The sequence below is a fragment of the Triturus cristatus genome, chromosome 3_2, assembly GCF_964204655.1.
Source record: "Triturus cristatus chromosome 3_2, aTriCri1.1, whole genome shotgun sequence".
NCBI classification, from domain to species: Eukaryota; Metazoa; Chordata; class Amphibia; order Caudata; family Salamandridae; genus Triturus; species Triturus cristatus.
Genome location: NC_140584.1, coordinates 453,951,246 through 453,977,558, shown reverse-complemented (window position 1 = coordinate 453,977,558; position 26,313 = coordinate 453,951,246). Strand labels below are relative to the sequence as shown.

The window sequence follows — 26,313 nt, the reverse complement described above, 5'->3', positions numbered from 1 at the left end:
TGGCGCGTCTAAGGTCTAGGTTTCGCTGGGGCCCTGGGTCGGCCATCGGAACATCGGGACATGGTGGCCGGGGGTCTATAACCACGGATCAGGGGGGTGGCATTAGTCGGGTTGGAGGGACTAATGGTCAGGGGGGCCCACGCCACGAGGCCGGTCCCACACAACGCAAATTTGCACTCCCACAATGGATATGTGACACAACAAGACCAATACATAGCCAACTAAGCATCCCAACACTCATCAGACAGGCCAAATGACCAGGAGTACATATCAATCTGACCCCTGCAACATACCCATCCACAAGTGCACTGTGAGAGGAAGGCTAGACATATCCAACTACCAAGAGCAACTGTGCCAACTTGAATATGTATGAAACATGGATGACGCATGTAACACCATTAACATTGTCTCTCTATCACACACCGGGCAACGTCGTCGATCTCCCCCCAACACTGAGGGGGAAGACACACAGGACCCGGCTCGGCGTTACGAAGATCCCACTGGCAGCGACGACTCTCACCACACCGTGGATGACCCCGACCAACCTGGCCCCTCTGGTGCCCAAGCACCTGCAGACCTGCGTCAGGTACAACTGTGCCAACCACCACCCCCATTCCTGCCACATCCCAGGATACACACAGGAGCCCTGCTCGCACACAACGCAGCCAGTCTGACCAGGAGGGACGAGGGCTCCCGGGCACCCAGGAGGAGGCAGGCGACCCCGCAAATGCCATCCCTCAGGGGTCCCGGAGACCCGACGTGCCCACAAGGGCAGGCCAGGCTCAAGTGGGCAGGGGGGGTGGGAGTGGAGGACGGCGGAGGCGCAAGCCTGACCAGGCAGCTGAGGACGCGGTTATGTCACACGTCCGCAACATCCTGGACACATACCGGCGTGACTCCAGAGGCGTCGACCAGGTAGTGGAGACCCTCAATGAGATCAAGGACATGCAGGTCGCGCATCATGCCAGTCATCTACAACACCAAGGATGGGTGGAGGCAAGACTGGCTGAGCTCCTGGCAGTGCACAGGGACGTGAGCCAATCACTCCGTCAGATCGCCCAAAGCCTGGCAAACCCTCCCTGTGCCACCAGGCGTAGACCACCACCAGACACAGGGAGGGAGGAGGAGAAGGATTCATCTGACGGAGCGTCCCCAGCATCGTCAAGGCCTGCATCTGAGGGTCCCCGGAGGAAGGTGGGTCATCCACGCAAAAGACCGTGAGAGTCAGCGGACCATCACCATCTCCCAGGTCACCTGGCCTGGCACCGGGCCCCCTGGCGCAACAGCAGCACCTCATCCTATGACATTCTCTGCCACATGGACTTGCTGGTCGCTGTCTGACCAATGTTGACAAAGACTGTGGCATGGACTCTGATGACTTCCAATGGCAAGGATACCATCTCCCCCTGTGAACTTTGGATTCTATACCCCCGGTACAGCACTTAATTGCATCCCCCCAACACGTACCCCACCACCAATAAAAACATTACAAATCACGAGATGATGTCGTCATTTAGCATTATTCCACTACATGTGTGTGTTGGCAAGTCAAACCATGCCTGAGTTTTGAAGTAACTCCAACCATGCATACCCTGGGGTCTGAGTCAGGCACAGGACACACATGGGTCACAATGTATCATCCAATACAGACATGGAGCACCATACTCACCCGTGATGGCCGCAACCAGCTGAGGGGGTGCCTGTACAACTGTGCGGACAGACCAATTTCGAAGAGCAAGAGTCATGCGTAGAGGTCAGGGATCATGTGGAGTGTCCTGGGGTGGGAGTCCCAGGTATGTGTAGCCAGGTGGGAGAACTATGTCCTGCAAGCAGGAGTCAGGTGGATGTGGAGAATGGTGGCCAGGCCAAGGTTGGATGCATGGAGATGGCACAATGGGGTCTTGGATGACAGTGCCACATGGTTGTGTTGGGGGCGTGCTCGTGGGCTGCATCCTGAGTGTGACGTGGATTGTGAAGGTCATCCTGCAGATGACAGTGATCCATTGCCGCCATCCCTGTTGGATGGTGATGTGGCTGGGTTGCCGGATGTTGAAGCAGAGCTGTGCAGATGCACCCTGGATGTGGACAAGTGTCATGGGAGTTGTAAGGTACTTCTCCCTAGAGTGCAGGGTAGGATTGGACATGGATGTCGAAGTTGACCTGGGGGATGGTCTGTCTTGCCTTGAGGTGGGTCGAACAGTGGACCTTGTGCATAATGCAGAGTGTGCTGAGGCCTAAGGTACAGATGTTGGTGATCAGCATAGCACATGTGGGCAAGCTTTCCATGATGCACACCAGCTTGTGTGTGTGGACACTGTGTGCCTGTGCAGGGCCCTTGCGGGTGGGACACAAGCAGTTGACCCAGCTGTAAGGGGACAATCCGCAGATGAACACCTCAGTCATGTACAAGTCCAGCATCAGGTGGCCAACGTGCAGCCTTCTGCCAATGGATACCATGCATTATTCAATATGGGAACTGGCAAGGACTGCGTCATTGGGGAGGGTGAGGAGCACCTGCCTGTCAATGGGACACCAGATGATGATGCGATGCAGTGCGCATGTCATGGTGTAGAGGGGTATCCTGGACACATTGTAGACTGACACGCTGAGACATGATACCTGTGCCATGTGTCCCACAACGACACCATACTACATGCAGAGGCCTGGAGTACCACTCCCATGGCCTTGTTGGGGTACAGAGCCTGTGGGGAGTAGGAGGGACATGACCTGGTTGGTGTGACAGGGCCTGGAAGGTGTGCCAGCGCTGTGTAGGCAGTTGGAGTTGCACACTCATTATTCAAAGGTGTCGTGTGGCCGATGAGTGCATGCCTGAGTGCATGCAACAGATGTATTGGATGGACATTGCTTGGTGGGTGGCCTCAACATCATGGTGTAGCGTGATGTGGCACATGCAAGGACATGAGGCACGTGCAATGTGCACGTGGCATGTGCAGACGGTCCAGCCTTTGCCACCGCAACTGTGTCACACACAAGCAGATTACACCAAAATGAATGAGTGGAGGAAGGGGGTTGCGTCTTAGAGGCGTGTGTGTGAGGGCTAATCTATAAACTCTGTGTGCCCTTGCTTCAGGGCCTGCAGCAGCAGGCGCCATGTCCTGGAAACCATGCGACAAGTTGCACACTAACGCAAGCATGTCAAAATGGACCACTGCAAAAGGAGTATGAGAAGGGAGGAGCGTCTGGTCCAACATGGCACACATACAGACAATGGATACACATGCAGCTAAGTGGCCGTTGTGGGGACTGAGATGGCAAAATACCTACACAGCCATGTACATCATGCACAATACATATCATAATCCCTGACAACCAGCTTGCATCTTGCTACTCTACACATAGACTCATATGCACAATCTGTGACAACTATGCCAGACATGCCGCATGCACAGTGGCAAGAGACCTGCATTGACAGAGATGAGACACCTTGGAGGCTGAGGGACACCTTTATTAGTCATGTTTGCCCGAAAACAAATGCATCTATATTAACAGATGCACAGGTCATGTGGATGAACCTGTGGAACCTACACTGGCACCCCCCTTTGCACCACAGATGCAGGAAACCCATAGAACTGGCACACAAGTGACAGGTGTGAGGCAGACACCCCGTGCTGCTCACGGAGAGGCTGCAATTCACCAATGAACCACTAATGGGGATGTCCCACACTATGTCAAGCCGGTGCATCCCGTATGTGTCCGAGGGCAGTGTCACACACATTGATGCCTTCATCACAATCCACAATCACATTACAGATGACTGTCACCAAGTGTGACTATCAATTCAGGTGAATCCAGCTCCATGTCATGTGACCCATGGTGATTCTACATGTATGCTAAGTAACCAAACATGAACAGGAGCAGTGCACACACATTCCAAACACATAGCACACCCAAAAAGCCGTGGTGCATCCCTTACCCTAAGGTGATTTTTCGACATGTCCGTGCATGTGATGCTGATTCAGCACACGTTGCTGTATTCATGAGGAATAGCAGGAGCACAACAATGCCACCAGCAGACAGCATGCGCAAATACCTGGGGATGAGAGACACACAAGAAGTGAGCCAAAAGAAGCACATCCGCATGCATGGGCATGTACTCGACACGTATAAGGTTGTCAACATGCTAGGTGAAAATAGTGTCTCAGGTAAGACATACAGTCATTACACCATCACTCGAGTGACACATCCATACACACCTCTGACTCACTTGCCATACATGCAGATGGACCCACACATTGCAACACATGCCACACAAGGCTCAATGCGTGTACACTCAGACACTGCAACTCACCACTAAGCAAAGAAGTTGCGTAAGAGCCGACTCCGGATGTCCTCTTCCTCCTCCTCCTCAACATCACTTGCCTCGTCACCAAGCCCCTCGTCCTCCACGGGTGGATGTTCCTGATCATCCAGGATGAGTGGCACAGCTTTCTTCACTGCCATGTTGTGCAGCATGCAGCACACGAGGAAGATTTTGCAGACCTTCACCGGTGCATATGGGAGTGCGCCGCTGGTCTTGTCGAGGCACCGGAATCGGCTCTTCAGGAGGCCAAAGGTCCTCTCACTCACTCGCCTGGTCTGCCCATGGGCATTGTTGTACCGGTGATCGGCAGCCGTACTGGGGTTGCGGAGAGGTGTGATCAGCCATGGCATGTTGGGATAGCCAGAGTCCCCTACATGGAAACATCATGGACAGAAGTGGGTCAGGAGAAGCAGCAAGACAGAAAGATGACGCTAAATACAGGAGTGTCAGGAGTTACAGAGTATACCCACCAACAAGACATGCTCGTTCGTTGCGCAGCTGCAGCATCATTTCAGGCACCCTGCTACGCCTCATGATGTAGGCATCGTGTGATGATCCTGGAAAACGAGCACAGACATGGGAAATCACCATGTTAGCAAGACACACCACAAGGGCATTAATGGAGTGGTAATGTTTCCTGTTCCTATAGGCTACCTCATGTGCCTGTGGTGGTACTAATGCCACATGTGTCCCATCAATAGACCCAATGACATGGGGCATCCCTCCCAGGGCATAGAAGTCACCCTTGACACCTGTCAACTGCTCAGGAGTTGGTAAATGTATAAAGTCATCCAGGTGAACCAACATGGCCTCTAGAAAATCATGCAGGACATGGCTGAACATGGTTTGGGACATGCCACCAACATGAGCAATGGTATGTTGGAACATACACGTGGCAAAGTAATGTAGGGCTGCCATCACCTTCATCTTGGGTGTCAGTGCAGTAGGATACCTGTGTAGCGGTTAGAGGTGTGGTGCCAGCCTTGCTGTCAAGTTCAGAATCAACCGTTGGGTGAAGCGGTAGCAGCGTATACAGTCACGTTCCCTCAGGGCAGCCAAGTCTGGGATTGGTCGGGGGAGAGGCGGAGCCCTGCAGCAATTAGGAAGGGACAACGAAGAGCGAGTACAGTACAACAACACTGTCAATGTGCTGAGCACATGTTGAACAGCCAATACACATGTGCTACATGCAGAGTCAGGTCTGTGCAATATACCCTGGACACGTATGCCAGGCAGGTGACACTCCTACCAAGAGCCATCTACAAACGTGGATTCACAAGCTCAACATGACATGGCATGAGACTAGCTGTGGGCCAGTGTAAGTGAACAGGCAGACGCATTACAGGAGTGACAGACATCCACATGTGTGCAGAAGAAGGATGTTTATCATACAGACAGGTTGCGGAACACTAGAGGCACAGGTCACATGTCCCTGAAATAAGGACAGACCACACACCTTGCCATGAAGGGGTACATGTCAAAACTGATCACACATACATTGATACTACGCAGATATGACCTTGTCTCGCAAATCCATGTTCGATGCATACATACACACGTTACGTCTGATTCTACATGTGTCCTGGTGTGCATGATAGTGTGCCATGCCCATCCACACACATGCACATGTTGGATGCAGCAACTGCAGATGCATTTGACGGAACACCAACAGCAAGCTTATGGGAACACATGACACACTCATGACATACTCACATCGTGCAAAGCCGGTAGTCACATGTCAGGTGTCATTATCCGTGTACCTGGCATCAGGGGACAGTTGCGGGTGTTGGCGACTGTGCCATGCCAGTGACGCAGTGCTCAACAAGTCTGTACTACATGCACACATGTCAAAGGTGTGAAGGGGATGTGTGGCACATAGTGCAGCTTGACACATGGCATGTGTACACAGCTCATCACACATCTACTGGGTTCAAACATGAGGAGATTTGTGCCACTTCACAGCCTGACACATCTAGGCCCGAGACATGTAGGACTGCACTGACAATGACTTGATGTCCAGCCTCGGCCAAGTATGACAGCTCAATTCCTTTTCTGTGTGCCGCCTGTCACCAGTGTAAGGTGTGAAACGCACTGTACACACGCTCTGAGAGCGTGTGTAGGGTCCGTACCACCATGGTTGTGCAGCCCTAGGCGTACGCCATGGTGATACGGTCCGTACACGCGTGTGTAGGGTCCGTACCACCATGGTTGTGCAGCCCTAGGCGTACGCCATGGTGATACGGTCCGTGCACGCGTGTGTAGGGTCCGTACCACCATGGTTGTGCAGCCCTAGGCGTACGCCATGGTGATACGGTCCGTACCCGCGTGTGTAGGGTCCGTACCACCATGGTTGTGCAGCCCTAGGCGTACGCCATGGTGATACGGTCCCTACACGCGTGTGTAGGGTCCGTACCACCATGGTTGTGCAGCCCTAGGCGTACGCCATAGTGGTACGGTCCGTACCCGCGTGTGTAGGGTCCGTACCACCATGGTTGTGCAGCCCTAGGCGTACGCCATGGTGATACGGTCCCTACACGCGTGTGTAGGGTCCGTACCACCATGGTTGTGCAGCCCTAGGCGTACGCCATAGTGGTACGGTCCCTACACAAGCGGGTATGGACCGTACCACCATGGTTGTGCAGCCTTAGGCGTACGCCATAGTGGTATGGTCCCTACACACGCGGGTACGGACCGTACCACCATGGTTGTGCAGCCCGAGGCGTACGCCATGGTGAAACGGTCCATACGCGCGTGTGTAGGGTCTGTACCACCATGGTTGTGCAGCCCTAGGCGTACGCCATGGTGATACGGTCCGTACACACGTGTGTAGGGTCCGTACCACCATGGTTGTGCAGCCCTAGGCGTATGCCATAGTGGTACAGTCCCTACACACGCGGATACGGACCGTACCACCATGGTTGTGCAGCCCTAGGCGTACGCCATAGTGTTACGGTCCCTACACACGCGGGTACGGACCGTATCACCATGGCGTATGCCTAGGGCTGCACAACCATGGTGGTACGGTCCCTACACACGTGGTTACGGACCGTATCACCATGGCGTACGCCTAGGGCTGCACAACCATGGTGGTACGGTCCCTACAGACGCAGGTACGGACCGTATTACCATGGCGTACGCCTAGGGCTGCACAACCATGGTGGTACGGTCCCTACACACGCGGGTACGGACCGTATCACCATGGCGTACGCCTAGGGCTGCACAACCATGGTGGTACGGACCGTATCACCATGGCGTACGCCTAGGGCTGCACAACCATGGTGGTACGGTCCCTACACACGCGGGTACGGACCATATCACCATGGCGTACGCCTAGGGCTGCACAACCATGGTGGTACGGACCCTACACACGCGGGTACGGACCGTATCACCATGGCGTACGCCTAGGGCTGCACAACCATGGTGGTACGGACCCTACACACGCGGGTACGGACCGTATCACCATGGCGTACGCCTAGGGCTGCACAACCATGGTGGTACGGACCCTACACACGCGGGTACGGACCGTATCACTGGAGTAGTGGTGCCCTAGGGGCATGGAACGCCCCGTACCTGTGTGTGTATAGTGAAATTACATAGGGGACACATGAGGGACAATTATAAGGGCCTAAATGCATGCTGGTTGTCATGGAGACCCAGTTTCAAGTTCACATTTTTCCATCAGGTGGCCAGCAGAAGTCGGTTGGAGACAATATACAAAGTTGCAAAGTGGTTGTTGACTTGACATCATGCTAATTTTTTATAACATGCAAAGGCACCCACTGGGGTAGGTTTAAAACGATTGGAAGAAACGTAGGATGCAAATGAGATTGACCAATCACTCTGTACTCCTGTAAATGAAACAGGCCAGCAAGGCAAATATAAGGCAGCCAGGCCCCATGAGAGAGCACTTGCCTGCACAACCTTTCAATCCACACCACTGCTGCTGCACGTGATTCCTCTGGCACCATGTCCAGGTCTGTGGAGAGGGCCCAGCCTTTCACCCAAGAGGAGAACCAGGCCCTGCTGAACGTGATCCTCCCACAGTACCCTTGCCAGTATGGGAGACCAGGGGAGCAGGTGAGTGCAGACTCGATTAGCTTAGACTGTGCCCCTTTTTAGTGACTGTCACTTCTGGCATTGTGTCCAGGTGTGACAGACATGCAATGTTCTTCAGAGTGGGTCCCAGGGGGGGGAATGCCTCATGTCTCCCATGCAGAGCATGCTGTAGTGCATGTCTGCACTCCTCACTTGCATGGTGCTTACTGTGACACTCACTGCATGGTGCATGCCACATTCAGCCTGGCTAATCCTCTTGGGAATGTGGTTTCTACAGTCCGGATGTGATCCTGTGGTCCCCCCAGTGTGACGGGTGACTGTACCCACAGATGTGTGTGAGTTGAGTGTACCTGTGGTGAGAGTGTCCAAATGATGTGTTCGTCCCCTGGACATTGGTGTGTGTGTAAGTCCCCTGTCATGTGGGTGAGTGTCTATGTGGAGCGTTGCACCCCAGCTGCATGAGGGATGCATATACCCTACCCATCTGATGTGAGCAGGGAGCAGTGCTGTGTGTCTGACGTGCTGAGCCTGCCCCACACCTGTGACACCCCCCGGTCTAGTGCCACATGTGCAGAGTGAAGTTTGTACCCGCAGTTGCTAATGGCAGGTGATTGTCCTGTGCCTGTGTGTGTCTGTGTACCCTGCTGAGGTTGCGCCAGTGGCCAGGGGCATGTGACTGCTTTGAGGTGCTGTACATAATAGTGGTGTAGCTTGTGATGTACAGTGTGTGCCAGGATCAGTGATTGTGTTGCACCCCTCATTCCACCTGTGTCCTTACGATGCCACGTCGTGACTTTGGCCTTCCCCAGGGGATAATGTCCCTATGATGAAGGTGCAATGTTTCTGCTGCATACTATGCCCGGTTCAAACCAGCCAAATTGTTCTAATGTGTGTCTCTGTGACATGTAGCTGGTGTATTGATGTTGTCTCACTTTGTCATCCTCACAGGTAGGCGTCCATGCCAAGGGGGAGATCTGGAGGGAAGCCGTCAGTGCCGTGAGGTCGGTGGAGGGTCAGAGGCGGCGCCTGCCCAAGGTGAGGAAACGCTGGCAGGATATCTGGTGCTGGACCAGGAGGATCGCCCGGGTCCTGCTGGGGGACTCACCTGAGAGCCACAAGAACCGTGGGCGCCAGCGCCTGACCCACCAGATGAAGCGTGTGCTGGCGGTGGTCTTCCCTGATTTGGATAGGCGCCTAGCGGAGAAGCAGCAGCAGGAAAGGGGTAGGTACATGTGTGTTTGTTGTGTGTCACCAGCTTTTGGATGTGCGCAGTTGCATGGATACACTGCCAGGGTCCATATGTGCAGTACATATCCTGTTCCCCATAGTAAACCGGTGCTGTTCTTCCTCCCTTCCCCTCCTGGACACGTGTTCCCTGGTCTGTGTGGTCACTCTTGCACAAGGTCATCTGGGCTGCCAGTTAATCCAAGTGCCCAATGCTTGCAGCATCATGTGTGGGGGTGGTGTGTAACATGTGTTGGGACCTTGCCTGTGCCCTGGCCAGTACAGTCAATGTGGGGTCCATGTTAGTTGGCACTGATGCTGAGTCCCGACATAGGAGTGTGTCTGAAAAGTGTACTGCCTTACAGCATGCATGACCAATGTTGTTGCCTCAGACATGAGGTGCATGAGTGGGAGATATGCATAGTGCAGGGACGTTGGCTTCTGATGCAGGCATATCCATCCCGGACCATGGAGGGGTGTGGCCACTACAGTCCCCTGGGGCACCTTTTCCTAGGTATCATGTGTGTCATCCAACAATGTGGATATTCACTGTGTCTTCAGCATAGGTTGGGCTTTGTGGCATTGTACCCTGGCCTAATGTGTATATACGTAAAGTGTGCTACATGTGTCCACTGTACAGGGTGACCCCATTTGGCTTGTGCATACTCACAGTGGCCGGTGCCAGTGTGTTTTGGGACAACTATCTGATGATGGTTGTTTGTCAATTTTATGTGTAAACGTGTGCACGAGGGTTAGTTCGTGTACATTCAGGATTTATTGAAGGGCATTTTAGTAATCCCTGAGTAAGAGGTGTAAGTACTTCCTCTGTGTCACTCACATTGTCTCAGGTGGGGGGGGTTTGTGCGAGAAAGGCCTACATGTCCAAACCGTATGTGTCCTTGCCAGGTCTGGCCTGTGTGTGATGATTGTCTGACCATACACTAAACATGCAGTGACCCAGTCATGTTGGGCAGGGTTAAATGTATTTGCTAAGCAGCATGTGCCAAAAGTTACAAGACATGGTTCCTGCTCATCCCTTTTTTGGCTACGGTGTGTGGTCCAGATGCTGTACTCGACTGTCCCCAGAGTCTAGCTCCTCAGTCTAATTAGATTTCTAGTTCTTTGCTGTTGTGTCATGCTCTCCATTGTTTCTCAGTGGCATGGTGGGTCAACCAACTGTGTGGTGCAGGGCCTACATATGTGCGTAGTATTGTAGATGTTACTCATGTTGCTTTTCATGCTATGCACTGTGACCTATGTAGTTTTGAATCATGTGTCATATGTATACAGGTGTCTGATTATTTCCTGTCTCTTCACCTTGCCCACAGCATCGTCGGGGGAAACCGAGGGTGACACTGGCACGGAAATTGAGGAGGGATCCAGCAGCGGTGCCACCAGTGCTGGCGTGTCTGGCTCAGCGAGTGGCACGGAGGTGGAGGGGAGTACTGCGGAGGACCTGTCCAGTCCCACCACCGACTATGACGCTGACGGGTCCGAGGCTGAGCTCCCTGAGAGGGCGGACGCTGCTACCAGAGCTGAGAGCAGCACTCCATCTGTCGCCGCCCCCCCCAATTCCCATCACCCGCCTCCCACCTGCTCGGGTCCCTTCCCACCGTGCTAGGCGCCAACAGGTCTCCTTCGTGCCAGGCACCGCACCCCCTGCCCCAGTCTCCCCTGCTGCCGTCAATGCCGAGTCTGTGGACATTCTGCGGCAGTTGCAGGTTGGTCAGGCATCGATGCTTACTGTCCTCCATGGCCACACCACACTGCTAACACACATGTAGTCATACATGGAGGCCATGTCAGCAGCGATGTCTGATCAACGGATGTTGCTGAAGTCCATAGACTCCACACTGACTGCAGCAGTGGATTTCCAGCAGCGCTCTGTCCCCCCCTACCCCTGCACCATCCACACTACCTACTCCCATGCCTGTCCCACGCACACCCAGACGTCACCATGCACGCGCCCCACCAGACACAGGCAGCACACCACCAGGGAAGGCAAAGCGCACTCCTCCAGTCATGCACACACAGGGGGAAGTAGGCACACCCACTGGGTCTGGGGGCAAACTGCAGCCACGCAGCCAGAATGGGAGTCCACATTCCTCAAGACCCACTTCCTCCAAAACCACTCCCCTTAGCTCCCCTGCCCAACAGTCGGACAAGGAGTCCTTCATGGCCAGTCTGTCCCTCAGCCCCAGTGTGACACCACCCCGCAAGCGGTCGAGAGAGTCCCCGGGCAGGGGAGTTGAGTCCCCCCCCCTGTCCACACCCTTCCCCAGTAGCGCTGCAACCCATCCCTCCGACCCCCCCCCCTCCTTGGGGCCTGTGGTTCATTCGGGTGCAGGGGAGATGCTGGGAGACCTTGCCACCGTATGCAGCGCCATCCTCACCACCACCTTTGGCGCTGCCCCACCCCCTGTGGTGGAGTCGTCCCTCCCTGCACCCACAACACCTACCCTTGCCCCTCCTGTCCCTGCGGTGCCTGGTCCTTCCCCCCCACATGATGCCCCCCCTTCTGTGGATGAAATGGACATGTGAACTGTGCAGGCAAGCTAGGGGAGACACGTCCCTAAGTGTCCCCCACCAGGACTTTTCACCTGGCCTGGCCTATGTGCCCTCTGGACATTCATTTAGCAAATATTATTTTCTGCTGAATAAAGCATTTTGTTTTTATTTTGCACACTAATGCTTTCCTGGACTTGCTGTTGGTGGTGCTGCTCCATGATTTGGGGTGGTGATAATGTGTTGGGTGTCTGGGAAATATTGTAGTGTGCTGCTCATGGGGTGAACCCTGGTATCTGTGTGCCATCACAAGGGCTCTACAAATAATCTTTGGTCATGTGTGCTCTTACTGTATGGTGATATTGTCCCAAGGTGTGTTCCTTCCTCTGTGGACCCTGACATCTTCCCTGCAGGCTGTTTCCCAATTGGTGTGCTGAGCTGTGTCTACATATCCTGGGTGTGTGACGGGTCCCTTCAACTTTGGCCATGCCTGCTCAGCAATGTCTCCACCTGCATCATTTGTGGCATCCTTGGTGGTCACTGTACTAGTGTATGGAGTATATTGACATGACTTCATGTGGACATGTGTTCCCTTTTACGCCCTATGCATGTGTGTACTCCCAGCCTCACACACATGTGTTACGTGTTCTGCACGGTCTTTGGTCACCTGACTGACAATTGTGGTCGTTGTATCTGTGGGAACTCCACCCTTTTCCTTCCATGGGAGGCAACAACTTGTTGGCTGCCCCAGCACCTGTACATTCCTATCAGACCCCCTAAGTACGGCCTGAGTGCTTTTGTGCTAAGCTACCTGAGGGTTAAGAACAGGTTAATTTGGGGTTGCTAGTGACTTCACCCTAATAGAAATTGCTTTGATTCTCCTCAACCAGTAACCCAATTTTGTATAAGTACAAAATTAAAAGTATTTGCTAAAAAGTAAATTTTATTTCACTTTCTCTACTCAAAGTGTTTAATCAGCAAAACATAGTAGGGGATACACACTGGAATGGAAAATATTGATATGCATATCCATTTACAATACTGTATTGCTGCTAATGAAAAAATAAATATTGTTTTACATTTCAAAATCCATTTATTGACATTGCTCTGATGTAGACTGATGCAAGCCTAATGAACGGCAACCTTAAAACATTTAACATGTCAGGGTGGTAAATAGTTATAGCTACTCAAATACGCACACAGCAACAAAATGTGGCTTATTTGCCATGAATTTTAGAAATGTAGAAACGTACCTGACTTAGAGAACAGTTGCTTTGTTGGGCTTCATCTTTGACAGAAATAGCATCAGATGTCCACTTTGCAAGCCAGTAGTCAATAGCAACCATAACAGAATGTTTCAAGAGCTGCGAGAGAACTAGTAAAGGTAGGAGTAGAATCCCTGCAGAGCTCAGGTATTTTCCACAGGCTTGCCAAGGCATCTTCGCTCGCTGATGCATGACAGAAGAAAGGTTGTCTTCGTCATCACTTTCACTGATTTCTTCTACAAGATGAAAGTACTATGTTAGCAAGCTTACGTGTGATTTATATTCTTGAACAGACAATATGATAGCCTTATAGAATTAAACCCATTTTAAAACATTGCTAAAACAAGGAATTAACAACAAATGCCAACTGTATTGAAAAGTAAGGAACACACATTCCTTGAGCAAATACAGAGGGTATATACAGTCTCCTCAGCTTAATTAGGATTTACAGTTAAACCTAGAGCAACTGATAAAACCTCACAGAAAGGGAAACAACCCTCATCAGTGTGAAAAAATATAAAGAATGATAAACACTTGCATAACCACAAACAAACTAAAATGCCATTCAAAGAAAGAAAAGCGAAAGAGAAGGATTATTTTTTCTTTCTTTCCTGAGGAGCCTACTCAATGTGTGATCAAAGGTTATTGCGCTTGAGCTTTGTTGTTTAGGGAAGTCACTAAAATATTGTTTCTTCTTCCTTTTGTTTCTTCCAGTTTTATGTGCGTGGATTAAAAGTGCAGGGTATAGAAGAATGTTTTAGGTTTGATCTAATTATATTATACTCTGTAGAGAATCATCTGGGAATATTAAAATCATATAATGCCTGGCTCATAAAAGTTTTGGCCAATGTGTACTATCACATTTTCTCAGAAACACACAATGGGTAAAACCATAGCAGGTCACCTGTCAAAGACCCCAGGATTTAAACCTTTCAATGAAAGGTGCACTGACATGTAACTGTGAAAAGAGTGCTGTCATCATTGACATGATCTACTGGTGAAAACATAATGAAAGCCTTTCCCCATACCAACAAAATGAATTGCTGTAAGGTAGCCCATTTTTATGTGTGATACCTTCAGCAAATCCTGGCTTTGTACCAAGCTGCACTTTACTGCTGTTTTTTAAGCCCATAGCTACAATGTTAACAGCAAAACTTCAAGTCCTGGAATACAATGTGTTGTTGATTAAAAAGTCAAGACTGACTTAAAGTGAGACATTTACCATGGGGACACTTGGCAGCTATGAATGTCCACACATCAGCAGCACCATTAAAATATTGTCAGACAGAGGGCCAGATGACGATCTCATTAGGAAGGCCTCCTGGCGGGTACCGGAATGTGCAAATCCGATTCAGCACCTATGTTTCCGACCGAGTCGTCACCCGCTCCGAACGACTAAGTACGATGCGAATATCTCGTCTGCGTCGACTGAATTGTTTCCGGAACCCAATCCTGTCCGACCGACTTGTTCGCAGATGAACCATGCCACGCAATGGATACGGATTCCGAATGAGCGAATACAATGCACGACTCGGTCAGCTGTTTCCCCTTGGTCTCAGCGAGACGAAATGGCTGTTGGAGTCGGACTTCGAAGGGCCGTAGTAGGCCCCCCTTCACACAGAGCCCTTCAAATCGGTCATGAGGGGTGCCCATGGGTCCCCCCGATCCATGCATGTACAGTGTGGCGGGTAACATGGGGTGCCCGCCACAGGGTGTACGCTTTTCCCCACCCACCCCTTTTTGCTATGGGAACCTGTGTACGCATCGGTATACAGGCTCCCATAGAGTTCAATGGGAGTCCGAGCAAACCGCTTGGAAAGCCAACCGGATCAGAGTCGTACAGTGAGCTTTCCTAGCGAGATCCGGCCCAAAGACTGTACAAAAGCAATCTTGAGCATGACGAGGAATGTGTTTATCTAAACATTTGAGTATAGCAATTCAATTCAATAATAGTCCTGTAAACCAGACAGTGTCCTGACACAGTGAGCGTGGGAGATAATGAGATGTGAGAGAGGATAACAAGATGCGAGTGTAAGAGTGCAATGAGCAGACTTTCTATGTTTAAAACAGTCTAACACAAGTTCATTGAGTACATTGCCAAATGGGAGACATTCCATAGCCTACATTACTTCGCCTTCAAGTAATATATGTGCTTTATAACAATCACTGGAAAAAACGAAAACATTGTAAACACTGGCTTAGTCAATAATTATGTCCAGAACTATGACTCAGACAAAAACAATACTTACTTAAATTCTTACTAAAAAACTTTTCATTTTCTGTAGGAATACTCTGAATATTGCCATAATCTAAAGACTCTCCTTTTAACATTGCTGTCTTCTCAAGTCATTACTATCTGAGGCATATCTTCGGGTCATAGTAAACACGATTGAGAGGGATTAATCATGACCTATGTCTAACCCAGTAGCACTGGAATTAAGAGCTTGTGTTGCAAAGTCTTTTCTGCACAAACATGGATTTGTTGAATGTTGTACCTTCTACTATTTCCTCCTATTGGTGTATTTCCTGCTTTACTGATAAGTTGAATTTGGCAATTGGAAGTTAGCCAAATCTATCATGTTTTAGGGATCAGGCACATACACTGGGCTCTAGACAGGAGTGGCACAGCATGTAGAGTTCAGAAACCAGCATCATTGGTCCACATAAAATGATATGGGGTTGTCACACAAAAAGAGCTATTGGTGTATTAACTAGGTATGCTCTTCTCCTACACCTGATTCTCTTTAGGTTGGGATGTTCAGCACGTTGCAACATTATTGGCAGATTAGTGTAAACATCTTTCTGAGTTTCCTGTCTTCTCATGCACCCAGGTAAATTAAAATTATACTTCAGTCAAATCATTATTCGACTACTTTGCTTTATTCATTGTGCTTAACCCCCCCCCCCTTTATTCAGTTATATTTTAAGGTCATGGTAAGTTCAGTTGCCACATCATTAATAAACAAAAACTAACAGTAAGGTGTTGATCATGCATGAAGCATTATCACCTTATGCTAAACAAAACTGAATGCTATCTAACTTAATCTATGTGCTCTACTACTTTTTCTGTTTAGATACTCAGCTAGTAGATTTTACACCATAAACAACTGCTGTTCATCTTCACCATTAATTAGCAATGTAAGTAATTACAATTATGGTTTGGAACATGATGTACAAACTGATATAAATATAACATTAATTACCCCTCTTTTGAAATGTTCTAGCTCCTGAAGAGAGATTCAAAATGGCATTTTCTAGCTAATCCTCAGGAAGTCCATTTTCTTTGTTAAGAAGGGTCAGAATGTTGACAATACTACCCTGAATCTCATTTTGACCCTCTAAACCCTCTCATTAAACATAAAGGGACATCACCTTTATAATTATTTTCATCAACTAAACTGGTTTCTCTATTTGTTTCACATATAATTGAACACTTGTGGATCACCACTGAGCACTAAAAACTAAGAGAAATATACTTTGTCTGAATCATTAACTTGCTATTACACAGTAAAGAAGCTATGAAATACTTCCCCAATGATACAATTAGTATTGAAGAAACATCACAATCGTCCTTAATTGGGCCTCATGTTTGAATTACAGGGCAGTACTATTTTTGCTGACAGCTTTGTCTCGGTGTGCATTGCCTTTGTACTGACCATGTTAATAGATTACAACCTCTTTGATGTGGTAGGCAACAGAAAGGCTCATTTTAACTCCACTGGACTGTGCAGTACAAACACAATTTGCGCCCACCAGACCTACCCTTATAATAGGCTATCAAGGGGCTATCAAGGGAATTAACAACGTATTACAGAGAAGGGTGTGCACAGTCCTATGTACTGACCATATCTCAAACTTAATTGCTCTGAAAGACCGTCAGCAACATTAGACAAAATCTCCAGCATGCTAAATGCTTTTGTAAAAGCTGCACATCTTCGAAAAATTTCTTTTTTTTGTCAACCCTCTTTTGGTTATAGTATTACAGCAGGCAGTTGCATAGAATACTCTCCAAATTGCAACTTCATAGAAGAATTCAGTATTTGACTGTCAGTATTCTAAATATCACAATGTTCAGAAAGAGGCTGCCGTTTGTCAATTGATACATTTTAAAATAACTATCCTGATTCCTATGAGGATATCATCACTCTGTGGTATCTCTTTCCAGATATAGTAGTAATATGGTCGGTCATAGATGGATGGCAAGAATTGCCACAACAGCCCTCCTAACTATTCAATAGATTTCTGAAGTATTGTGCCACAACACTTATTTGTAGGTGTATCATTCAAAATGTGCATTCTCTTGGTATTCCACTGTCTGTGACATTTCCTTCTGAATGCACCTAATAATGTTGCTGGGGAAAGCTATTAATTATGCTGCATTATTCTTGACCACCATCTGATTGCTCTTCTTTGACAATGAATAGGTTTTGTCTCCTAGACTTCACTTCCCATGATCTAGGGCTGGGGCAGCACCATATGGCAGGGTAGACTCACCGATGGCAGAGTCCAGGTGCAGATGCAAGGTTTTTAGAAGCCTGTTCAGTTCTTGAGGCTTCAGAACAAAAGGCCAGCCAATGAGCCCTTGATTTCAAGAGATGCAGATCCTCCTCTTCTCACCCAGCAAGAGGTCTGTAGGTCAGCACAGCAGGACAACAGTTCCTTAAGAGCTGCAGTCCAGCAGAGTGGCAGTCCTTGTAGCAGCACAGCAGTCCTTTTTCCTGCAGAGTATCCACAGGATTAATAGTGCACTGAAGTGGTGGTGTCTGGAGTCCATTTGAAGTGGGGGAGAAGCTTCTGGAGATTTCCCTTTAAAATCCCCAGGCATACTGCCTTCCCTGCCCTGGCTCCAGACTAACTACAGGAGTATGCAGCCCTTTATGTGGCGGCAGGATACAGCCTATTCACGTGTAAGTGGGGCCAGCGCGGCTGGTACAGTTAAGCGTGGGACTGGGTGCTGAGGGGGGGGGAGGATGTCAACAGATGACAAAATAGGAGTTATTTTTTATTTAATTTGCCCTATTCTGTTGTCTGTTGACATCCCCCCACCCACCCTACCGCGCTTCTCTGCAGCGCCACTGCTGATTGGGGCTCCTCCCTCTCATCCTGCCAGTGAGGGCCTGCTCAGTCACACCTAAGCCCCCAATGTGTGTGGCTTTCCAGGAGGAATACACAAACTGCCACCTACACCCAGTCATGATCAGATCAGGAGGCCGCTCCTTCTCCTTCCTCACGGCCAGAGCGTGGAACGCCCTTCCACTCCACCTCAGGCAGACAACATCACTCCCCATCGTCACGAGAAACCTCAAAACCTGGCTCTTCGACAGACCCCCCTCCTTGATGGACTGGAGCCTGCACCTCCCCTCCTTCCCAGCGCCTTGAGACCCTTACTAGTCGTGCTTAACAAACCCGTGATTGAACCCGTGATTGAGTCATGTGACCAGACATGCTGCAGGCACCAAATGGCTAAGGCAAAAAGGTATTAGGACAAAATATTGGAGAAAAAAATGATATGCAAATATTTTGAGCTGTAAATATCGTGATGCACAAATATCATGTGCAAAAATATTGCTTACAAGAATATCGATTTTAAGTAATATCAATGTTAATAACATCTATAATGTTAATATCAATGTTAAAAATATATGTGTGGTTAATATCATTTGCAAAAAGATTGTTAATATGATTTAAAAAAATGTATTTTAGTATATATTTTAATTATATATATTATAAATTGTTTGTATAATTATTGCAAATGTGTTTTTAACATAGTTTGTAATTTTTTAGTTGTTTATAAACTTAATTTATTAGTTTATTATTATTTTAGTGCCGTGGTGGATTTTGGGGTTTATAGGGTGCACTGGATGGGAAGTAATGTAACTATAATCAATAAATAAATATTAATTATTCAATTGATATTTAATTATGCAAATTGCATTAATATTTGTATTTTTTAATGATTTTTGGTGTGAGTTGTATTTTTTGTAGGGGCAAAGGCTGTGAAGACAATTAATTATAATAAATAATAATCAATGTTAATTATTACTAATTATGTAACTCATAATTATTTATGCATTTATCAGGTGCGGGATGTTGGGTTTGTAGGGGTATAGGGTGGGAAATTAACTATATATAATAATGTATTATTTGTTAATTGTTATTAATTGTTCAATTGATTGTTAGTTACGTAAATCATGTAAATAAGACATTTTTTAATTTATATATTAGGTGTGCGTAGTGGTGGGAAGTTAATTAAATATAATGTATTAGTATCAGTATTAATGATAATTAATGATGTACAATTTGAAATTATATTTTTATCAGGTGTGTGTTTAGATTGTAGAGGTATATGGTAGGAAGTTATAATAAATGTAAAAATGCCTATTTTTTAAAAATTGTGTTATTTATTATGTTAAGTGTTAATTGTATTATGCTTTTCAATTGTACATAACATTATGTTTATTGGTTTTTATGATAGTAATATTATTTAATAAATTTTTTTATTAAACACTGTAATACATATAATAGTTTAATTATTTAATAAGTTAATATATATATATATATATATATATATATATATATATATATATATATATATATATATATTGCAACCATAGAGGTTTAATAAAGTGAACCGCGGTTCACTTTATTAAACCTCTATGGTTGCAATGGACTCCCGAGTGAGCGTCATTATTTGAAGTTTTTGATACAATTTAATACCGGCTTGGGTCACTACCGGAGGACGCTCCACCTGGCGACGGGACTGATCCCAGAAGGACCCTCATTGTGCAGAATATATATATATATATATATATATATATATATTTCTAGTTATTTATTGTACTTGTTAAAATATTTTATTTTTTTGAAGTGAACTACTCTTGCTTTGCTGTTGGAGAATGGAGTAGGAATAGTAAATTTTACCCCTCCTGTGACAAACCTTTTCCCTACTGTTGCACCGGCTGGAGTTGGAATTGTAAATATGTTCCCCTCCGTCATCCAACACTTTCCCTACTGTTGTATCAACTGGAGTGGGAATAGTAATTTTTACCCCTCCTGAGTCCAGCGCTTTCCCTACTGTTGCACAGACTGGAGTGGGAACAATAAATTGGTAGCCCTCCTGAGTTCAACCCTTTCCCTACTGTTGCTTCAACTGGAGTGTGAATAGTAAGCTTTACCCCTCTGCAATCCAACAACTTCCCTACTGTGTACCGACTGGAGTAGGAATAGTAATTTGTACCACTCCTCAGTCCAACGCTTTCCTCTACTCTTGCACAGACTGGAGTGCAAATTGTAAATTTTACCACTCCTGAGTCCAAAGCTTTACCTACTATTGCACAGACCGGAGTGAGAATAGTAATTTTTAAACCTGCAGCGTCCAACGCTTTTCCTAGTGTTGCACTAATTGGAGTGGGGATAGTAAATTTTACCCTTCCTGAGTTCAATGCTTTCCCTATTGTTGCACAGACTGGAATGGAACTAGAAAGTTTTACCCCTTCGCAATCTAACACTTTCCATACTGTTGCACCGACTGGAGATGGAATAGTAAATTGGTACCCCTCCTGATACCAACTATTTCCCTATTTTTGCACCGACTGGGGAGGGAATAGTAAATTTTACCCCTCCACAGTCCAAGACTTTTTGGAGAGGGAATAGTAAAGTGTACCCCTCCTGAGTCCAACCCTTCCCCTACTGTTGCACAGACTGGAGTGAGAATGGTACATTTTACCCCTCTGCAATCCATCACTTTCCCTACTGTTGCACAGACTGGAGTAGGAATAGACTATATTACCCTCTGTAATCCAACATTTTCCCAACTGTTGCACAGACTGGAGTGGGAATAGTAAATTGTACCCCTCCTGAGTCCATCCCTTTCCCTACTGTTGCACAAACTGGAGTGGGAATAGTACATTTTACCGCTCTGCAATCCATCACTTTCCCTACTGTTGCACATATTGCAATAGGAATAGTAAATTTTACCCCTCCGCAATCCAACATTTTCTCTACTGTTGCACAAACTGGAGTGGGAATAGTACATTTGACCGCTCTGCAATCCATCACTTTCCCTACTGTTGCACATATTGCAATAGGAATAGTAAATTTTACCCCTCCGCAATCCAACATTTTCTCTACTGTGGCACCGACTGGAGTGGGAATTGTAATTTGTACCCCTCCTAGTCCATTACTTTCCCTAGTGTTGCACTGATTAGAGAGGTAATAGTAATTAGTACCCTTCCTGAGTCCAACGCTTTCCCTACTGTTGTAGAGATGGGAGTGGGAATAGTATATTTATTGTTCCTACAATTTTATAGTTCTGTTTACATTGTTTAAATTTATATTATTCTGATGTTTATGTTTGTTTAAAATTATATTATTTTTATGTGATATGTAATATACTTTCAGTAAAATGTAATTTTTTTGTTTACTTTTCATGTGCAAATAAATCTGCTTTTTAAATGTTTTCCAGTTCATTTGTTACAGTTTTTAATTTAGATTGATAAAGCTTGCTGGGCAGGCGAAACGCATCTCTCTGTCATTGCGGGGTCGTGGGAGACCTGAATATAATAAATTAGCCCTATTCATACCTATCATGAGTACGTGCCACTTACTCTTTGGAGTTGGATGGATGTTTGCGATATATATATATAAATATATATATATATTAATTTGTTATATTTGTAATGTTTAAGAAAAACTTAGTAAATTACACTACAAATTAAAAGTATTATTTTAATAATAGGTATAAATAATATATATTTAAACAAACATATACACATAGATATGCATGAGGTTTTTTGCAAGTAAGTATAACATTTATATATATATATATATGTGTGTACTTATTTTAATATATTTAATTCTTATTATATTTCTGTTGAATATGAATATATTTATATATTTAATGTTTATTATTTTTAACTATATATATATATGTTAAAAGCAATATTTTTGTCTTTGATATTAGTGTGTAATGATATTTTTTGGAATAAATTCGTTATTTACATGATAAGTATAGGATAACGATATTTTTTTGTGCAGAATATTTATATAACTTGATATTTTGTAATGGAACCGGCAAGAAAATTCCAACCTGATACAGATTGGGGTAAATAATCACGGGAACTCTTGTAATGGCGGGGTTTAAAGGGGATTAGTTTTATCAGTATGGGCATTTTTATGCCATTGGGTAGTTAGGATTATTAGCATGTTTTGGTAATTTGAGTGAAGATGGGTTAGGTCTGGTATGTGCGATTTAGTATATGGGTTTGGCCTGGGTCAAGGGAAGGGAACTGGGGTTAGTGGGTAAAGAAATTGAGAGTTATATGTCTGCCTTTGTATAATTGTGTTATTGTGTTCACATGGATTGGTCAGTTGAGCTATTTCTTTCATTGTGTTTTAGAAACCCCTGACGAAATGCATTGGGTCCTCATACATCATGTTTACTCCAGACTGGATTTACCTGTATAAAGACGTGCCATTGTACAAAGCCCAGAAAAGGCATACAGCTGGTGGAAAAGTTTAATAAAATAGGCAGGCATAACCTTACCGTCTCCGTAGTGATGAATACACAAGGTCAAGTTAAATAAAAAGAATTGGATTAAGGAATGGTATCAAGGGTTCTCTGATGAATACCGGGATGAATTGGTTATTCTTGGGGATGAATCCCACTTTTTCGCAGTGCGACAGTGAGGAGCACGAGAGGCGTGCCCTGTATTGTTGATTACTGACATAATGGCTGTGGTAAGGGGCGATCCACGGCTTCTGATCGCACGCACCTGCACTCTCACATGTGTTTGTTTAACCTTCTAAAAGTGGCATTTTAAGAATTGCAATTTAAAATGCAACTTCACCATAAGTTATGATTTTAAATTGTGCTTCCACAAACACCAGACATTAACTGGTTATCTCTTACCATTTGGAAATTTCACTTATAATGTGCAATAAGGAAATCCCAATGTTATACTATGGGAGTGATAGACCTTGCAGTAGGGAAAAACATATTTAAGAGTTTTTCACTACATATAATACTTAAAAGTACATGTTCAACCTCCTAAATCCATTGCACCTTGCCCTCTGGGTTGTTCAGGGGTCTCCCTAGGGGTGACTTATATATATTAAGAAGGAAGGTTTAGGCCTGGCAAAAGGCTTATTTTGCCAGGGTAAAATGGCAGTTTAAAATTGTCCTTACAGGCTCTGCAATTGCAGGCCTAAGACATGTTTATAGTGCTACTTACGTGGATGCTACAATCAGTGCTGCAGGCACACTGGTAGCATTTAATTTACAGGCCCTGGGCACGGATAGTGCCATGTTACTAGGGTCTTACAAGAAAATTAATGGGGCTGATTACGATGACAGTCAGATACATCGTATCGGGGATGGGACAGCCCGACAAGCAACCGTTGGTTCCGCACCCCGAATTACAATACGAGCGCATTGAAGGCGGTCGCAAAGTATATTTTTTGTATTGCAGTGTGTGCTGCTGGCTGCAGCACACACCTCAGTCCAAAAAAGGCACAGTGTGCATATGTCTGCACTATGTGGCAGGCACCATGCGGTGCCTGCCACGTGGTGCAGGGATATGTAGGGGATCACCATAGGAGCCCCCCAAAAACCCAACACCGAGGGCTAGGGGAGAGGGGGACCCGCTGCAGGCCCCCAATGTCCCTTTCCACTAGCCTTTTCATGGCGAGTAACCCTCCATGAAATGGCTGGCAGGGAGGGACATCATAATCCCTACGGCGGTGCACCAACACCATTGTAGGGATCGTCGTGACCTCCAATGGTCCAATAGGCTTCTTGAACCTGTCAGACCTGTGGCAGTCGGTGTCTCCGACTGCCACCGATCCCCCCGCCATCCCAATGTGGCTGGCGGAAAATATACTTACGATGGTGGTGAGACCGCTATTGACAGGCTTTCGGTGGTGGTCTTACCGTCATCGTAATCAGGCCCTAAGTATGCAATGCGGGGATAAGCCAATGTTACCATGTTTTAAGGAGCGAGCACTTTAGCACTGGTTAACAGTGGTAAAGGGTGCAGAGCCCTAAGACCAGCAAAAACAAGATCATAAAAATGGAGGAGTAAGGCAAAACGGTGGGGGGAAAATCACCCTGAGGCTGACAGTTCTAAGACGTTCTCCACCAATCCCATCAAAGGCCTAGCACACAACAGAATCATGCTGCAGGTACGCTTCTGAATATATTGCTGTTTGGGGATTGAAATAAGTGGAGCTGTTAAGAAGCTGAATATAGTGACCATAAAGAATCACCTTAAGTCATCACATGAACTGGATACTCAATAGAGCAGCTGGTGGTCCCAAAAAGTACTGCTCATTTTTGTGCTCAGGATTCTGAGTCTGCATGTGTTCCCATTTGGAAGGCACCTTGCAGATCGGGCTGGACTATTTCTATTAGAGTAGCAGTAAATGTGTTTTGCATATGGATGGTCTCTCATTGACATGGTGGTCAAAAAAAAAATCAATGGAATTCATACCAGCTTGAGTGACCGCCAAAGGCTGAAATTATTCCAATCATTTCAAACATCACTTTTTAAAAGATGCAGTTGCAGCTGATTAAATATTTCACTTCCTGGCCTTTTTTTGCTCAAATAGTAATTATTTACTTACTTATTATCTAGTTTAATGATACTCAAATTTACTCACCTTAGAAGTTTGGAAAGCAGAGTTGATCTGGCAGGGACTGAAACACATGACCGGCAGATTATTGGTATTGTCAATCAGCCATCTTGCCTATTCCCTAGCAGCCACTAATTTTGAAGTCATGTGTCAACAAATTTGAACATTCACCCTCCCGCAGTATTGTAAAGAAGCATGATCTGCATTTTTAAGTACATCTCATATTTAAAACATATCAACTGTTCATGCTATCATAAACATTTTTTTAAATCTACCCCTTTTCTACTGCTAAAAATTCAACCATCTGAACATTTTTGCGAACGCACAAGTAGATTTTTTTTGTTTTTTGCACAAGTTTATGATGAACTGTCTTAAAAAATTGGCCTCCGTTTTTGGGACAGTTCTCATTAATACTTTACTATTAGTGAATGTATTGACCTTCATTTTTAATACATTATTAATCGACTCTGAAAGTGATTTTGAACTTTTACAAACTAACGCAGGGCAAAATAGCTATTTTGCATTAATACTGGGGTGAAATTGGAACAAATCTATTTTTGTAAAACTACAATTCCAGTAGTGCTCATATTGAAATGCAAGCTACTTGAAAGGAGTTTGATTAGATCTATATTCTGTAGTTAGTTAGGCATTACTAACACAGGTTGGCAAAATATTTCGCCTAGAGTCGAAAAAAAGAGGAATTTCGTGATTTTATTCGACCCATTGGATCAGAATGCACTATATTCTGCACTTGTGTTTATACAGCGTCATGGAGTGAGCACAGAGTGCTTTCGCCCCTCATCTTAGCAGAAAACTACCCAACTTTTTAACAATGATAGTTCAAAATACCAAAACATAGGAAAGACTATGAGACAACTCTGAACTATATTCAGCGAATACTCTATGTGCCACTAGAAAGAAGATGCCAAGCAGTGGCATCATCTGCGATTTTGTTTAAGGTCCACTGGGGGGTGCACCATTCAGTCTATATTTTCAGAACTAGGATAGTTATAAGACAATGGATACTTCATATCCAAAAGTTGTCTAAGTTCTAGAATCTGGGCAGTACTATAGATGGGATCCAGAGGCAGCCTATCCCTCGGGTACATTTCTAGAAAGCTTAGCGCCCACTAAAAATATGTGTCTCTTAGGGCCCATCTAAACCAGCGTTCAGTGCATTGACAGCGACAATGAGTCTACTGCACAGCTGAACTCCTCCTTGTATGATGTAAAAAACAATCTTACCTGGGACATTATTAAAGTTATCTCTTCCCAGTCTAAGCTCAAATACTCAGTGATTGAAAATATACA

At 46.2% G+C, this 26,313-nt stretch overlaps 1 protein-coding gene across 2 annotated transcripts in view; it reads right to left on the bottom strand.

Annotated features, from left to right (window-relative positions):
• ABCC8 (ATP binding cassette subfamily C member 8) overlaps positions 1–26,313 on the bottom strand; it is a 1,425,084-nt gene that overhangs the window by 371,985 nt on the left and 1,026,786 nt on the right. For both annotated transcript variants that reach the window (XM_085648067.1, XM_085648068.1), the window contains one exon: positions 13,360–13,607. In XM_085648067.1, the coding sequence (XP_085504193.1) occupies positions 13,360–13,607 (248 nt within the window). The remainder of the gene's footprint in view (positions 1–13,359; positions 13,608–26,313) is intronic.